Source organism: Sinohyriopsis cumingii, chromosome 11, assembly GCF_028554795.1.
Source record: "Sinohyriopsis cumingii isolate HCF-2022 chromosome 11, ASM2855479v2, whole genome shotgun sequence".
Lineage (NCBI taxonomy): Eukaryota > Metazoa > Mollusca > Bivalvia > Unionida > Unionidae > Sinohyriopsis > Sinohyriopsis cumingii.
Window position 1 is genome coordinate 34,552,005 of NC_142971.1, and position 19,394 is coordinate 34,571,398.

At 36.5% G+C, this 19,394-nt stretch overlaps 1 protein-coding gene and 1 long non-coding RNA gene across 2 annotated transcripts in view; one reads left to right on the forward strand and one right to left on the reverse strand.

Annotated features, from left to right (window-relative positions):
• LOC149787903 (phospholipid-transporting ATPase ABCA3-like) overlaps positions 1 to 19,394 on the reverse strand; it is a 162,951-nt gene that overhangs the window by 7,456 nt on the left and 136,101 nt on the right. Inside the window, exons 18-19 of the mRNA XM_089974151.1 lie at positions 3,951 to 4,148; positions 1,904 to 2,091 (exon numbers count right to left, since the gene is read on the reverse strand). Of these exons, the coding sequence (XP_089830277.1) occupies positions 1,904 to 2,091; positions 3,951 to 4,148 (386 nt within the window). The remainder of the gene's footprint in view (positions 1 to 1,903; positions 2,092 to 3,950; positions 4,149 to 19,394) is intronic.
• On the forward strand, positions 11,163 to 13,366 carry LOC149787904 (uncharacterized). Its single transcript, XR_016424393.1, has 2 exons — positions 11,163 to 12,083; positions 12,895 to 13,366. It is a non-coding gene; the product is annotated as an uncharacterized LOC149787904 (long non-coding RNA).

Here is a 19,394-nt window from a genome sequence, read left to right on the forward strand (position 1 = left end):
ATTTAAGCAACAATACAAGCCCCTGTGCCCGAGAATGGAACGATGTATTATGCCATTCATGTATTCATCTTTGAAGGATTCGTTCTTTTTTCTGATCCACCTGTGAAATTCCTTGAAAAAATATATGTGCTCTAACACAAACATTGACTAGGATACAACTGAAGACTTTTAGCGCCAAATAGTACAATTATTTCCACGCAGCCTGCAATAGACATCACATGATGCTGCCCTCGTGTCCTCATCTTTGGAGGATTCTGTTATTTTATGTTTCGTTTATTTCTGGCCTTTTTCTAATCCATCTGTGAAATTATTTGAAAGGAGCTATTTCTGCTCTCACACACACATCGACTAAAATAAATTATACTTTTTAGTGCCAAATACCTATAAACTGGTTCTATACTAAATATAAATTAGAAAAAAGAATCTGCGAGTAAAGATTAAAATTAGGAAAATCAGTCTGTTCTCTCCTCACTAAGCCATACAGCTGCTATGAATAGAATACGAGGTCGAAAGTTTGAAAGTCGAACAAGCATGTTTTTGGGTAATAAGATAGTTAATAGAACATAATACTGTTGGGGAAAGTGCATGGACAAGCATACTGTTATAATGTAGTTACTTAGAAGCCGTCTTTTCTAAAATACGATCTGTGGGATTAATGGGATGTTAATAAAAACTAGAAAACAAACAATTGTTTTTTTTGGGAATGTGGATCTACCGAAAAAGCGTCATCCATATACGCTTAAGGCATAATTTAGTGAAAAAAGCATAATAATTATGCCAAAAACGTAATGGTTGGCATGTATGTAAGATCCTGACATGGCTGCAAAGTTCACATGTGTAAATGACTTAGTTTATTGCTTGCTAACGTTTACAAAATCTGTGAAAAGGAATATGTATGTGGCTCTCATTAATACAGGAACTGCTCATTCCAATTAAATTATACTCATTCTTATACTCATTCCAATTAAATTATACTCATTCCAATTAAATTATACTCATTCTTATATTCATTCCAATTAAATTATACTCATTCCAATTAAATTATACTCATTCTTATACTCATTCCAATTAAATTATACTCATTCCAATTAAATTATACTCATTCTTATACTCATTCCAATTAAATTATACTCATTCCAGTTAAATTATACTCAATCCAATTAAACTATACTCATTCTTATACTCATTCCAATTAAATTATACTCAATCCAATTAAACTATACTCATTCTTATACTCATTCCAATTAAATTATACTCATTCCAATTAAATTATACTCAATCCAATTAAACTATACTCATTCTTATACTCATTCCAATTAAATTATACTCAATCCAATTAAATTATACTCATTCTTATACTCATTCCAATTAAATTATACATCTCTACATCTTTGATTCAGCGGATTTTTTAAATAGGATTTATATGTTAAATAATGTCTTAAAATATATATACATGATTTTCCTAATGAATGTAGCATTTATTGGTATACATTTTCATGTTTTTGCAATAAATACAAATTTGTTGGTACCAATAAGTCGAGTCCAACTGCAAACAACATAGACCCTGATTTACCATTATATAATGTGCTGGCAGATTAGGGTTGTTTGTTTTCCTGATTACTACTAACAAACTGCAAAGACCCAGATCGGCTGGCACATCATGCAATGGTAGATTTGGGTCTGTGTAATCTATAGTTTGACTCAAATTATAAACAAGTAACTATCAAAGTTAATTTTGACATCTGGCACAGGAATCCTAGCTTTCCCTTCAAAGAAACATTATTCATTGGTTACTAAAACATGTAAACAGAAAGCATAAAAATCCAAGAAAAATGAAGGAACAGTATTTACCCTCCCCCCACAAATTATTCATCACTGGCCACCAACCCCTCCACACACATACCTGTAGAATCCTGTTTGTTTGTCGGCATGCTTGTCCAGCATCATGACCTTAATAAGATCGTTGACAACCGTCCTAATCTTGCTTTCATCAACCCCACGAAGTCGAGCGTACATCCAGAGTGTCTCACGTCCGGTCATCTGGTCAATAAGGGCATCAAACTGGGGACAATAGCCTAGATTCTGCTGTACCTACAATTATGATGGGTTTACATATTAAATATAATGCATGTGTCAAAGATGCAGTCCTCCAGCAACTCTTCATAAATCAGCAGGGACAAAGCATGGGTACTTTAAGTTTGAAAAAAAAACCAGGCAAAAACGGGAATATTTTAAAAAGAAAAAGAGCATGAAATTTACATAACATACTGAAAATACAACCCAACCTGACTTAACCTCAAACTTGAAGAATAACACTATTTTTCATACTAGCTGTCTCAATGAAAATTAAAAAAAATACAAATTACACCATAACTGTGTCTGCAATGTCACATGCTTGCAGGTATTCTGAATCTCCCATTTTGAGGTTCCAAAGTAGTATCTTAAACAAAGTTGAACAGAGATCCTGAAATCACTGTATTTGCTGGACATGTCTGGCATCAGGCACCTTTTTGGACCTACTGGACACTGGTCAAATTATATCTCCAATAACATTGTATCAAACTGTCTTTGATTTGTTTAGCCAATAAACTGTCAAATAAACACGTTAGTGAAGAAAAATTCTAAGGTCACTAGGTCAAGTTTGTTGTTGCTGACTCAGCTGAATTTAAGGGTGACCTGATGCAGTTTACAAGTTGTTTTTTGTCAAACAATCAATTGAGGTGTCACAGACTAATTTGGTTTGGTCATTGTGTACATGTATTCCAAATCAATTGAAAACTCTATAATGACAAAGCACAAGACCAAAATAGTACGAATGCTCATCTCCTGGACTTGATCAAAACACTAAAACTGAACCACTGCCCTGGGTTTGCATTCTGTATCAGTCTCTCACACCACATTTCTAAAAGTATTTTGTGTCATAGTGTCTCAACACAATACCTTTCAAACAAAGTATGTGAGGCCTAAAAACAAAGATACTAGCATGTACAACTAATTACTTTTTTCATCCTCCAATACTTATTTGTTCCCCTGACCAAAATAAACCTCACTATTTGACTTTACTGGAAATGCCCATCATTTATTTCTGGGCAACAAGTCTGCTTGTTGTCAATTAATTATTATTTTTTTTTAAACAGAGAGTGGAATAACTTATTTTAGTTGGATGAACTTTTATAGTATAGTATTTAGATTTTTTTATATATTTATAATCATAATAATTTCAGAAGAAAACAGTGAATCATGGAAGGTTAATACTAAAACTAAACTGAAATCCCACCCTCAAATGGCATATTTTCTGAAACATTTCATAATTACATATAGTAATCCTTTTTTTTTTTACAACTTGTTATATTTCCTTCAAATGTTTTACTATTAAACTTCAAAAAGTTATGTTCATCATGTCAATTTTCAGGAAAAATTCAACATACTAGGTGATAATCCAATTCTATTCCAGAGAATGGCATAACATCCTATTCTAATCCAATGTATGGAACAATATCCAATTCCAATCCACTGCATGGCACAATATCCTATTCTAATCCATTGCTTGGCATAATATCCTATTCTAATCCATTGCATGGCATAATATCCTATTCTAATCCATTGCATGGCATAAAATCCTATTATAATCCATTGCATGGCATAATATCATATTCTAATCCAGTGCACAGCATAATATCCTACTCTAATCAACTGCATGACAGAATATCCAATTCTAATCCATCACTTGGAACAATATCCAATTCTAATCCATTGCATGGCGTAATGGCATAATATTTTATTTTAATCCATTGCATGGAATAATAGCCAATTCTAACTAACTGCATGGTAGAATATCCAATTATAATCCATTGCATGACATAATATCCTATTCTAATCCATTGCATGGCACAGTATCCTATTCTAATCCATTGCATGGCATAATATCATAGTGTTATACCAAGCCTTACCATTTTTATATCCGACTTAACAGAGAATGAACTAAGGTAGGCCTGTCCAGAGGTGATACTCTCATCTCCTGTCAGCATTTTAAATGTGGTTGTTTTTCCAGCTCCATTCTGACCTAGCAGTCCAAAACACTCTCCCACTGGCACACCAATGCTGATGTTATTCACAGCACGCAAAGGACCATAGTATTTGCTGACATTCTGATAAAAACAGGAAAACAAATATTAATTTGATTATATCTGAAAAGGTCTCAGTAGCAAGCTCCTCAATTAGCCCTTATGTTCAAACACACAAAAAGAAGTGACTGGAATTTGATTAATGACCAGAACCCTTGAAAGGGTGTGTGGTAAGTACAGTAGTAAAACCAGTCTTGTCCAGCTCTTAACATATTTGGACTCTTTGTCCTGCAGCCTAAAGACTTTGACCATCTTAGCATCATGACTACTTGATCTCACTTAATTTTTGGTCTGCTTAATGGTGACGTAAACTTGATTGACGCAATTTGCTCTCTATGAATGTCTTTCTGATATATAAACTAGAATAGAACTCTTTCAAGGAAAAGAAAATCTAAATAGATGACACAAATGAAATTTTGTTTGGAAAGCTCACAATAAGAATATAAAATATTTTTAAAAAATGAAGGCCACTGGGCATTTTTACTCATCATCTAATTATCCCTTTCAAAAAATAAAATGTGGTTACATGTTGAAAAATCAGGTCATGGTTACTGTCCTTGGAATCACAAGGAATTTACATACAAAATTTTATTTCAGGTTTTACAATACTGGAAATATCCTGCTCACAAACTGATTTTCTTTCCAAAGCACCAAATACTGTGACCTTGAAAATTGTGACAATATCATCAGAACCTAATGAGATCTTGGGAACCTCAAATGGGCAAATTCGCTTAAATATTTCTTAAGATACCTTGCCAACAAACTTAGCATGACAGAATGATCGATGCAGTGTGAGTGAAAATTCCATCAAGGTCATGTAGCCTATTCTGGTCTTGGAACCTCACAAGGCAATTGCATCAGATTAGATTCATGGAGACTGGCCTATTTTTCTTGGAATAAAATATTGCCCTTTGACCTGAAACTGGTGTAAGATCACAATACTCTAATCAAGTCTTGTGACTCTCTCAAGGCACCTACAAACCCATGAAAGTCCATGGAAAATCTTTTTATGGACTCATTGTAATGGATAAAAGGCACAAATCAATGTCTCCTATCTCTCATGGAGAGAGGGAGGGGAAAATATAACACTAAACTAGTTTATCAGTTTTTCACACTCAGCTGATAACATGAATTATATCTCCTTGGAAGACAGATTTTTAGCATGATAAATGGAGTGAAGGAAACTTTTATAAAGCATATAAATTCAGTATACTTGGACAATAGTGAAATAATTCCAACATGCACAATGATTCTGAATCATGTACATGGCAACCAAGTTAAATAATATCGTACCTTTCAGACTTAGACAATTGAAGATCACTTACATTTCTTTCATTGTATGATTTGTTGTGTCTGCTGGTAATATTATGAATACTGCATGCTTAATTCCTGTCTATGTTTGAAGGTAATGGCTATCTAATTAATGTCATGATTCTAAGAAGTAAATAAGATCTTTACTTGGATCCAAGTTCAAGACCTGGGTTTTCCTCTAGGAAATTCTATTGTGTCTTAGGTCAAGCGAAATAAATATATATGGGATTTGGGAAACATTTATTCATTCCTATATTAAGATCAGTCTGTGGAATCATTTTTTAGTCGTGTTCAGATATAATTTAAAAGGAATTATTTACTTAAATTATTCATTGGAATTAAAGTGCTCATTGTCTTTATTTCAAAAAAGGATCTGCTAGTGAAAAACCCATATCAATATGATTTTCTGTTCAGGATTAGTAATGATAACAATCACAAACAGTCTTCTGGTGAAAACCCCATGCAAATATGACCATCCATTCAGGTTACTATACTGGATTTCCAAAAGCGGCACTATTTTCAGTTACTACCAACCAGACCATGGGATCAATGTGTATCAAATTTAATGGCGGTCCTCTGACTAGTTTAGGAGTAGCAATAACAAACTTGAGCTTACAGAAGGCTGAAAAATAGATCATCGCATAAGCTCTTCTGGTCTGACGATAAGACCTAAAAGATGAAATTCAGAAATATGCTTTATTTTATTATTTTCATTTTTGTTCATCAGCAACAAACTGCCAGAAATTTATAAAACACCGCCCCCCATAAATTCCACCTGGCTGGAGATAAATAGTTTCTAAGTCATAAGTGTGACATAAAATTCATTTTGAGAGAAACGAAGAGAGTGAGAGAGAGATAGTTTGCCATACATGGAATGATGTTGAATATATATATATATATATATATATATATATATATATATATATATATATATATATATATATATATATATATATATATATACTATATAATCTTTATAATGACATTATATATACATTTGAATCATGACACCCAAGTTTTCCTTTGTTCAAACTGTTCCCAAATCATTTTAATAATATGTAATACTTACCAGCTATTACTGCACTGCTTTCCATTCTGGGACTTGTCGTCCCTTGTCCCAAAGCATAAGATTTTTCCTCTAATTTGACTGGAAGGTTATAGAACTGAAAAACCAAGATCCTATTCTGACTCCTGAGTTATAGTCCACATTGGGAATACTATCCTCTTTGACTTGGACCTAGAGTACACATCAGAGACTAGGGTGAGTGGAGGGAACTTGGCAATAGTAGCAGTAAAGTATTACTGAATTAAAATTAGTTTCATCCCCCCCCCCCATTCATTTTAATAGCAGTAATATAATATCTGCTACTATGGCATTGCTCAATTTACCAGTTTGGACAGAAGCTGATGGCCTCACAAAATCTAACATAAAACTATTGTACTTACCTTTAAGGCATGTTACCTACTGAAAGCTGGTAGAAGGTTGAGCCTCTTGTTGTGCCATTACTATTGGCCTCTACTCTCCATATGACTTCACTCTGATGTGCCTCTTGTTGTGCCATTACTATTGGCCTCTACTCTCCATATGACTTCACTCTGATGTGCCTCTTGTTGTGCCATTACTATTGGCCCCTACTCTCCATATGACTTCACTCTGATGAGCCTCTTGTTGTGCCATTACTATTGGCCCCTACTCTCCATATGACTTCACTCTTGTATGCCAAAGATCAAAGGTAAATGAGAAAGTAGTGGTGAAGGATTGACAAACTCTGTTGACAGTGATGACAATCCATCTGGAAACAGTGGATGCTGAAATATCTGAGAAACCCTTAACTGGTAGAATGTTATGCTTCTGACCCTTCCTTCTCCATAACTTGGCAAGAAAGGGTATATGTTAGTCATCCCCAGTACAGATGTTAATTAGTCTGTTTATCTCAAAAGCGGACTAATGGTAGCTCAACCAGAAATCAATGCTAGCAAGGAAGAGAAATAGACTCATAATTACTACAGAACTGTAAAATAACCTTTTTCCTGAGACAAGACAAAATTAGGTCTTGAAAATACACAAAGAATGCACACAAGATTCCACGTAGGCAACAGTGAGTGGATAATGGTCTCTGAAGTTCAAAATACTTGATGAGATCAGAAAGATGAGGGTCCAACACAATGGCAGGTCACTTTGAGAGGTTGGGAGGGGGCTGCCTTATAGCCCTTAATAGTGAAAACCAAACATTCTCTGCCTCAAAATGATTTGTGATTCGTGATTTAGACTTTTAACATAGCTTTAACAATTTTTCAGAGATATTGCTATCATGTCTGCAGTGTGGCAGTTTATAGTCATGTCTAGCACAAGGGCATCATGCTGCAGACATGTACCATGATGTCCCACCCAGTCACATTATTCCAACACCAGGCCGACCAGTCCTAACACTAACCTCTTAATGCTGAGTGCCAAGTAAGGCAGCTGTTAGTACCTCAAAATGAAAAAGCAGAAAATCTAAAACTATGCTCAAAGGTGAACCGCTAGGATTTATGTGTTTCCTACTTCACAAATCACAGAAGAGTCTCCAAACTGCATTGTAATTTTTGGGAAGTGGATCATCTCTTCACATGAACAGTGCAGTTGGCAACCGTGCTAAAAAACTGGTCCTGACATTTTGATTGCTTACAGTGAGTCAAGTGAAGATCAAGAAAATGAGGGCAGTTGTGGAGTAGAGACTCCTGGATGCAACAGTAGGTTCCTCAACTGTGGAAGTTGCCTGGGCTCATCTACCAACAAGCTGAATTGGTTGTTGAGCCACAACCTTTGGGGCCAAAGGATGACTATTAGGATTAGCTGAGCAGTGGAGATCTTGACTGGTGGAGCACCTGTAGAATCATTCTGAAAGTTGAGCAATCATTCCCACTTTAGACTGAAGGCATCCACTGCCAAGGCCATCTGATCAGGGACTGGAGACATAAATGAGGAGCTTGTTGTTCAGTCTTATCGCAAACAAATACACCAAGGGTCTTTCCCAGATTTGGACACATGACTCTGCTACCAACTGTTGCAAAGACCAGTGAGGACTACATGGCCCCCTCTACAAAGACTGTCTATCATAATATAGTCCTACTGCACACAATATGCTAGATTCTGAGAGGGATCTTCAAGGCTGTCCATGGAGGAGGTTCCAGACTTCCACACAAAGAGAAGAAGTATGCGCATCTCCTTGCTGCCTGAGGTATGATAGTACTGATGTGTTGTCTGAGGTGACTATCATGCAATGATTCCTTATGAGGCTGATACCAACCCTGTTGGACTAGAAACACTTCCAACATATCCAAGTTGTTTATATGAACTGCTTCTTCCTGGAACAAAGATTCCTGTAAAACTATGTCCTCTTGTTTGAGGTAAGCACCCTGAAATCTGATGTACTGGTTTACAGAATGAGTGGGATTTGGGGTGTGAATTGGGACTATGTTCAGAAACCAGTTTAGTTTCGATTTAGCCAACAACACTGGTGGGGGTGAAAACTACATCCCAGGGTTTATTAAGCAGATGGATGGTTCTTGTGTGGTCTCAAGTTTGCTAGAAGCAGGAACTGGAGAGGATGCAAGTAATATCTTACTGGAGGAATCAAATCTGCCAAGTTTGGAGTCCTGGGAATGTGAGGTAAAGACGAGTCAACGAGGTTTTGGCCTGGACAGCCATTATGAGGAACAGGATTTGGTTTGGAATTTGGATGGGGTCCATGATAGTAGAGGATGTTTCTGAAGTGAAGCTGGCAGTCATCCTTATGAGTGGATAGGACTCACACATTGCCTATGATGCCAAAACAAGCCACTGAACATAAGGCTAGCTGAGCTCCTATGTGGATACTGGGAAGAGGAAGACATAGGAGGGGAGGGTGTGAGTCTCAAGAGTTGACCTCCTTCCTCTGAAGACTTCCTTTCTTGCCCTTTCTGGTTACTTTATTTAGTAAATGATATGTGAAAGGTGGCTCTGAATTAAGGCTGTGTACAAGACTAGTAAAGCTGCATCTGCTTGAAAACTTTGGCAGAATATCTCAAGGGCAGTCAGACTGAGCATACTTCTTGGCCCGTTTGAATGGGCCAGGAACATCTGTAAATAACTTGTGTTATGGGTTCCTCAAATCCTGAGATACCATGGAAGGGATTAAGCCTCCAAACTTTGTCTCCACCTCATGACAAGCAGACATTGGAAGGTTCTTGCTTTGGTCTAAGAAGATGTCTGACCATTCCATAGAAGCGTCCCTGTGGAGTTAGAGCAGTTCCTAAACGAGTGCCAAGGATATAGAAAACTCAATATCTTTGCTATAGCCTCCAGCAACTGCTGAAGTCATATTGAAGACAAAAATTTGTCTTTCAAAAGACTGAAGGTGGCTGCAAAAAATAGTTATACATGCTAGGTGATTGTGATGAGTGCATGAACCTTAAAGGAAACCAATGGAAATATAGAATAATAATAAAAGTACTATAGCAGAAAACCTTATTCTGAAGTATCATCTGCGACCGTAATGCCAATATTTAAATATTGGCATATCTTCTAGGAGCTGAATTTCCGTGACATCATATGCAAAATTTCCGCGCCTATTCGGTTACTTTCGGGATGTGACGTCATAGTAGCGACTCCAGCAGCCCAAGTGAGAGTTGCCAGAGTAAAAGACAATACCGTTTTGCGTTGCTTACGGGTGTAATAAAACATTAAGGAAAGCCTGTTGACATAAAAAAAAATCTTTTCCGAAAGATAAAGGCATAATGAAAGATTGGGTACATTATTACAAACAAGTCGATTTCAGAGCAACACCATACAGCACTATGTGCTCGTTACATTTCTCAAAGGAATGTTACGAGAGGGATTATGAAAAAATAGCAGCTCTAAGATACACAAATGCTAGGCCTAGACTAAAAGTTGGCACTCTTCCAGGCATACCTTTGGAAATTTAAATCCTGGGAAAAGTGTTAAATGTGCGAGTTACGAAAGCGGGCAGAAGGACGAGTAAGTGACCACAAAATGCAACAATCAATCCACATCTTTTATCTAAAAACAGCAGTGCTAAAAACAAATCTGATAGCCCGACACCCTGGGCCCCTTCTGGTTTTAGTTCCGGCCCATCCTGTATTCAAAGTGAGGTGCCCATCAGGCTTGTCGAAACAAAAATTGTTTGCCTGAGGAAACTTTGATTGCGCTGGTGAAATGAGTAAATGTATTCTCAAGATGTTGACATACCCCAAACCAAAATGCATCCTTGCTGAAAGCTTGTGGCAAGCTTGCGGTAAGCTTGCGATAAGCTAGTTTGATGTTTATAAGCTAACATGGATGCTTGCGCAAGCTTGTACAAGCAAGTGCAGGCTTAGGCAAGATAGCTGGATATAACCGCAAGCTTGCACAAGCTTGTACAAGCTTTCTTGTTTGCTTCAGAAATTAAAACTAGCTTGCACAAGCTTTCTTGTTTGTTTCATAAAGTAAAACTAGCTTGCGCAAGCTTACTTGTTTTCTTCAGAAAGTAAAATTAGCTTGCGCAAGCTTGTTTTCTTCAGAAAGTAAAACTAGCTTGCGCAAGCTTTCTTGTATGTTTCAGAAAGTAAATTTAAACTAGCTTGCAACAAGTTTCTTCATATATATATATATATATATATATATATATATATATATATATATATATATATATATATATATATATATCTATATCCATTACTTGTGAAAGTTTGAGACCATGTATCCAAGTAGCAGGCACCATCACTGTCACGCCCCTACGAAAACAAAGTCATGACTTGATGAACAATCATGAAGTGTTCATGAAAGTTCCTCAAGTAAGTTCATGAACTTCAAGAATTTTGATGAATCATGTACTTGAAGTTCATGAACACACTGATGAACTTTTATGAACTATTATAATATCTTTGAAGTTCCTGAAATGTCATGAACTAATGGTTCATGAACAATTCAAGTACTTTGATGCAATACCATGGTATTTCTTAAAAAAATGTATATTAAATATCTATATCATTATATTCATAAAATGTTCATGAAAATTTATCATACAAACTTCTCACAATATTAGTGAAATTTAAATAAAGGTGAATTTTTTCTTCTTTTTTTAAAATGATATACTGTATAAATGTTCATACAGATCTTTAATTCAATACTTGTTTACTTAACCTGAGTATTTCTGGATTAATATGGGAAAATATTTTCTGGCCAGCATCAACAAAATGTATTTGCTTTAAAAAGCTTTCAATGACTTTGTCCTAACGTTTTTTTTCTTCTCTCCATTACTGTTATAAACTGCATATTCTATTGACTTAGCCACTGGTTGCCAATTTGCAGTAAAAACCGAAATATATTAACAACGATTATTCTGATTGGATGACTTTGAAAAAAGACGTGATATGATTGGTTAATATACGCGCGCGATTTCAACAGTTAAGCTTCCTCAGAAACCAAAGATCATGCAGACCGTTAGGCAAAAACCTCGAACAAAAACCGTGGACTCCATGGAATGGACAGATGAGAATATTTTCTATATTATTTTTTTAAAGTAAGTAGAAGTGCAGAGAAGCGACTTTGAAGAATGTGAAGGAAATGATTTGGTGAGAGCAAAATTAGGCGGAAAAGCGTACCAAGCCCGGATGACCAGAATTACGGTGAGTATCTTTTTCTTGGTCATTCGTGATTATTTCAGTAGAAGTTATATGGATATTTTATTGGTTTATATATGTCATCATATTATTTATAACCAAGCTAATGACACGATTTTGTTCAGACCTAATTTAAACTTGCTCATCGAAGTTTTGAAAATCACTAAACATTATCACCCCCAACCCCCCAGTTCTCGATACCAGACGTGGTTCGATATCGATAGGAGTTGAGATGTTCGAGATCGTTTTCTTTTACATGACATCACTATTTCTATAATCTGATGTAATTTCGTAATTTAAAAAAAAAACCTTAAGAAAATAGTTAATGCGTGAAACTGTTCACAATAAAAGTGCAAATAACAACGTGATGAAACCGGAAGCAGCTATACGCAACATGCGGAGTCGGAGTGGTTGCATTAGTGACATACTAAGGGCCTATACCACACAAGTCTGGCGTTTTATTAATAAAAAATGGCGAAAATATTTGAAAGCATGAAATAACCGTTATCTGTAATATATATGGTTATTTAGTGTAACGGTGTTGTCAAAAAAATGTCATATTTTACTGAATAAAACATATAAAACATCCGTCTCCTGTGACTATACCTATGGCTAGACAGATTCAGTTAATATAAAACAGTGACAAAATTCTGCAATAACATAAATGCTCAGTATTATGTGCAAGGGATTAGATCATTTTTGAGTTGGATCATATTATTCCAGTAAGTAAAGTGGGGTACAATGATAATGTGCTAAAAGCTAAAAACAATGTTGATCAGAGATTATCTGTAATTAACTAACTTTACCTTTTTTTCAGACCAGACAGCAGAAAAGTAAAATTGTTAGAGGATGAAGTTTGTAGGTTAAGGATGAAAATTTGAAAACTGGAGGATTCAAGATGGAAGAGACATTAAATTGTGACTGCTGCAACAATGTTAAAGATCCAAACAGTAATCAGATGGAACAGCTTAAGTTGCAGAAGGAGACATTCAGTAGTGACAATGGACAGGATTTGATTAAATTATAGACCCTGAACATCTTCACAAAAGAGTTATCAGACAGGTCAGTCTCTGGAAGAAGATTGGTCAGGAGAAACCCCAGCTGAAAGACAGCCCCATGACTATGAAATATGCTTCAACAGTTGATTGCAGGCAACTGCCCCAATATCTCTTGAACATTTTTCAAAGAAAAATTACAGAACATACAAAAAGTGTTGCTAAGGGTAAAAAAAAAAGAATATCACTTGTCAGTTTAAATTTATCTGAAATCAAATACAGTTTTTAAGATAATATGTTGCATTTTATACTGTATTAACCCCATCCCCCATCTAAGGTTATTGTATGATTCAGGATGAATAGGTATTTGTGACTTGTCAGGTTATCATATTTTGTTTTATAGGCACTGTTCGTGAAGTCATGAATCATTGAGAAACTTTGTTCATCATAGTTCATGAATATGTTCATGCACTTGTTCATGAATGATGATGATCCAGTTTGTGGACTGTTTTCAATTCATGCACATTCTATAATAATTCATGAACCTTTTGATGAACTTTCATGAATGGTTCTTGAACCAAGTTCATGAACAGTTCATTCATTATTCATGATCATTTCATAGGGGCGTGACACTTGCAGCTAGGGGAACACATAAAGCTTCTGCAGCCTTGGGTAAGCTTGCAGTAAATGAATAAACTTGAACAATGGAATTAAACTTAATGTTTTGGCAGAACAGATTTGTTTTCCACTGCATCGTAACTATAAGATTGCATTATTTAATCATTAAATATGCAGATTACTTCATTGGAATGAAGTAAAACTTTGCAATATATTATGATAATTTGGTCCACCAGGAGCAGTTGAGTCTAAAATGCATTTTTGGACAGGGGCCTTCGGACTCCCAGACCCCCACCCACCCCCCCCCCTTTCACATTTTCAGGGGTTTTTTTGGAAGGGGGGAAAACACAATCATGTCTGATTTTTGAAAGCCCAGATGCTTGTAGCAAGAAATCTCTGCAAGCTTGCAACAAGCTAGTAACAAGCTTGCGCAAGCTAGTAACAAGCTTGCATAAGCTTGTGTATACTTATTGTACTAGGTAAATAAATAACAAGCTTGCGCATGCTTGTGCAAGCTTAAGCTTTCGCAAGCTTGTGCATGCTTATGACACTTTTGTTAAATAAGCTTGCGCAAGCTTGCTGCAATGTTCCAAATACAAGCTTGCCGCAAGCTTGCTGCAATGTTCCAAATACAAGCTTGCCGCAAGCTTTATAAATAAGCTTGCGCAAGCTTGCTGCAATGTTCCAAATACAAGCTTGCCGCAAGCTTGCTGCAATGTTCCAAATACAAGCTTACCGCAAGCTTTATAAATAAGCTTGCGCAAGCTTGCTGCAATGTTCCAAATACAAGCTTGCCGCAAGCTTTATAAATAAGCTTGTGGCAAGCTTGCTGCAAGCTTTAAAACAAGCTTGCAGTTTTGGTTTGGGACATGACTTAACACGGCACAATCTAAATCAAATCAAAACTGTCCTAGGTGAAATTTAGATTTGATTTTAATCAAATGGAAACTTTGCTAAAAATAAGATTATAAACCTGTCGTGTTTCGAGAAAACACAATTTTCAGTAATCTTATAAAAATTAAAAATTTATAATAAAAAAATGCATTGTATACATGTAGTATGCATAAACGGTAATATATAATAATTGGAACTGATATAAAACTATTCCTTGGGCAGTTTAAAAAGCAGCGATTAAAAAAAAGAGGTCAAAGTTTCACATTAACTGTCTGACAATAGAACGGGGAGGGGGGCTATTGCCCCCCCCCCCCCCGCCCCAATGTGCGACTGCCCATTTGACGTGCCTTTTCTCCCTGTCATACGCCTTATTATTCCCCATGACAAGCCCCTTTTGCATATTCTGGTCAGTTCTGGCTAGATTGCAAAATAGCTAAAGTTTTGATTTAAGTACGCAAATGATAAAACCAGTGTGACTAATGAACATAATCCTTATCCTTGCATTGATCTTGTGAAAAGGACTGCCCTTTGGACATATTTCAAAAAAACCATGTTCGACAGTGTGTGTATGCGTAAGCACCATCAATTGATTACCAAATAAACGATGCCTATTTTGTTATTACTTACAATGCCATACACTTAATGTTAACAGTTCAAATCTGCAGTCACAAGTTACCGTACTTGTGGCAACTGTTTATCTCATGTTTTATGCCCCACCTTATTTCCTTAGGTTTAAGTGTTAATGCATGGAACACTGTTTACTGAATAAAATATTTATTCAGAATTAGTTCTTTAGGGCCACATATACTGCATGGTATATTTTGTTTTATTCCTTGAAATTTAATCATGATAATTAAACTTTTCATATACGGTAGAGGAATGTCAGGAGTTAACTGCCCGAGTTTCTTTGGAGGAAATGGAGATGCGATTTTGTTTGCAGCGAAAATTTCAAAGTGATCATTCATTTAAGCTAATTGGTGACAATTTTATTCTTTTAATTTTTTAAAAATACTATAGTACTGATGTAGTTGTTTAAAAAAATCTGAAATTTACTTGAATAATGTTTAATCTTCATGTTCTATTTACTGAAGAAGAAAAAAAGAAGAAAGAAAAAAAACTGTTGTATGATATTAATTATTTCGTCCAGTGCCGGTTTAGACGTGTGTGAGTGTGATTTGAATTTTTAAAGTAGCTTTAACAATTTTTCAGTCATATCGCTACAATGTCTGCAGTGTGTCAGTTTAGACTGTGGATTGCATACATTATATTTAAAAATGATTTGGGGTTGGGTTGTTTTCTTCTGACAAGTGAAAATTGACAGACATAATGTAATAATCGTGACTTCGTTGCGCAAAATTGAGAGATATTATGAGATCGGGACGTAGATGAGGAAATACCCCCAAAATCGGGAGGTTTTTCTCCCGGCTTGAGAGCTGACAGGTATGAACTGTCTGGGCTTGTGGAATTTCATTCAGGACTTTAGTTTATTTAAGTCACCAGCCTGGGGCCTGTGCCTAACAAATTTCTTTTAGCACTTACCAGTACAGTACATAAACTATTATATCAGACTGCACATTCAACTTTTGAATGTGCAACCCAAATGTTTCTCCTGTCTGCCTCGCTCGCCAATGTTTATGTTTGTATTCGAGGACTGGCTAGTATAGCGTCACGGTACCACGTGATCTATTGTCTCATCAAAACTCTGAAAAACTTGGCAATTTACGGAATCGTGGTATCTTCCACACAATATAATCACTACCCGCTTACGATATTTAATTTATAAACATTGCAGTGGAATTAAAATCCGTAGAGAATTACATACATAAAAGGAAAATTTTGAGTTCTAGTCTCCTTTAAACTACAATGCTTATGTCTTTTTTTCTGGAAACTCAAAGGGGTTAAACTGGTGAGAGGTCTATAACTAGATAAAGAAAAAGCCAACAAAGCATTGTATGTGTGTGGGGACAGACTACTCTTTCTGCAGCCTGAAAAACTCTTAAGCACCCAGTCCATCATAAAATTCAGGATCAATTGTAGACCCTAAGACTCTTTACAAACTGGAGGGAATCTTTCTGTCTTCAGAGCCCAAATGCTTCATATACAAATCCGGGTGCAAGAGGCAATACAATTCAATTACTGTCTTACTGAATGCACAGGCTTCTTCTTCCTCCAACACTCAGCCTGTGGTGGGAGTGGGAAGGAGCATTGCCACCTGTTCTTCAGTGAACTCATTCAAGCCCTACCAGATTAAAACATTTCAGCTAAAAAAAGTAAAAATTATCTGCACAACTAGAAAGTGATCTCCCCTTTATACCATGATTGGTGCCAAATCCAGTGAAACTGTCAGTTATAACTGGAGCAGAAGGCTCACTCTTATATGGATTAACTGCAGTGAGGCTGGCAGGGTGTATGTGTATTATGATCGGGTAAGTATTATTGAAGATACATATTTTACTAGAAGAAAAAAATTTGTTTCTTCTTCAAACACATTACCTGATCATAATACCTTAGGAAAATAGGTATGAGATGAAGATAATCCCATTCCCTCGGAAAGATCATCTCCAGCCCCTAAGGTATGTGAGACAGCTGCTAGATAACCCGACTGGAAAACAGACTTCATATCTTGTGAAGTGGCTTCAAAAGGTAAAATTTTCCCTCCCTAAAATCCAGTGTTGTGAAGCAGTGTCCTTATGAAGCTGCTGAATGATCTGGAAAGGTAACCTGTTGTACCAAGACTATGGGTCCCACCAGTCTCTCACACCACATAAGGTAACCTGTTGTACCAAGACTATGGGTCCCACCAGTCTCTCACACCACATAAGGTAACCTGTTGTACCAAGACTATGGGTCCCACCAGTCTCTCACACCACATAAGGTAACCTGTTGTACCAAGACTATGGGTCCCACCAGTCTCTCACACCACATAAGGTAACCTGTTGCACCAAGACTATGGGTCCCACCAGTCTCTTACACCACATAAGGTAACCTGTTGTACCAAGACTATGGGTCCCACCAGTCTCTCACACCACATAAGGTAACCTGTTGTACCAAGACTATGGGTCCCACCATATAGTTGAGTCTTTTATGATGCAAGATCTCTGAGATAAAAGCTGGAGAAGTGTACTCGGATCTAAATCCCACAGCACAGATAACAGAACAGTTCTGCCCACATGCAATGTTTGTGGCAACTGTCCTAACTTCATGAGCAAATCCATTGGTGAGGGGATATTTCCAATATGTGGACTGAATAACCAAAATTGTCCTGGAAGAAAAGTGTGTTGATGTATTGTCCTTTCACTCTGTGAGCTGTTTGTGGTGGAATCTTCCCCAATGAAACTGGTCACTCTTCCTCAAGTACCACTTCATAGCCTGCACTAGGTCCAGTAGATGACCTTAAGATGAAGTGTCCAGATCAGACAGGAATTTAATGCCAAAGCCTGATTATTCATTTGACTGGTAGCTTGTTCTTGGCAATGACAGCAGTGGCCAACATGAGCTAATGACCCATCTTGTTGGAACTGCACACAAATGGGTCAACTAACAATGCATATGTATCAATGGCTCTGCCTGACGTTTCTTGTTTTTATGTACTGAAGAATACATTTTTGGCCAAAAATCCATAATCAAATTGACGTTTTCATTCCATTTTTTTTCATGGTTGCTGTAACATCAGATTTCAAAAGTATTTTATATGACTTATTATCATGAAAAACTCATTTCCAACTGCAAAGGTAGAATGGGTCTGGCATTTGCAGTTACCACAATACTAACTTAGAAGTCCAAATATAAACTCCAAAGACCCAGATCTACTGTTGGATAATACACAGGGAAATCTTGATCACTGAAGTTTGTTAGGAACAGTGAAACATAGCAACACATTCATCTGCCAGCACATAATGTAAGGCACATCTGGGTCTCTGTTGTTTGCAATTGGATTATGGTATATGTAACCGTAACTTTTTACATAAGAACTTTAGATATTGAATTTCTCAATGGCAAATCTGTTTTTAAAAATGCTTAAAACATAAAGTTATTATAACAGTGATGTACTTGCAGAATGAGGAGCTATTATTAATTTTGACAGTTTTAAAGCCACAGTCTAGCCACAGTCTCAAAAAGTTTCAGCATGAGGTGGTCCATCCTCAGATACCCCAGGAAAAATGCAATCTTGTTTTCAACATTCAACAATTAAATGAAGTATGGGAAGCATTGCTCATCAGCTGTGGGTATCAAAGGATGACTATACTTCCTCACCAGAGTTTTCAGGTTAGATCAGGGTTCACACAATACAATCCAGTTATCAGACTGAACATTTTTGATCTACACTGTATCTGTGTGTGTGTGTGTGTGTGATTTCAATTTTTAACGTAGCTTTAACAATTTTTCAGTCATATTGCTACAATGTCTGCAGTGTGACAGTTTATAGTGATGTCTAGCACTGGGCAACATGCTGCAGACATGTAGCATGATGTCTCACCCAGTCACATTATCCTGACACCAGGCCAACCAGTCATAACACTAAGCTCTTAATGCTGAGTGCCAAGTGAGACAGCTGTTAGGACCATTTTTGTAAGTCTTTGGTATGACTTGGCCAGGGATCAAACCCATGACCTCCTGCATCTGAGGCAGATGCTCTAACCACTAGGCCACTGGAACGGTCACATTGTATCAGAATTGAATTAAGTTAAATCTAAAAATATCCATGTGCTTACATTAATGGAAACCCCTACAACAAGACTAGTTTGGTTGTAAAACCATGGAGAGGCGTGTTTAGAGAATTTTTCTACTGAAATACAAACTTAATGAGTTA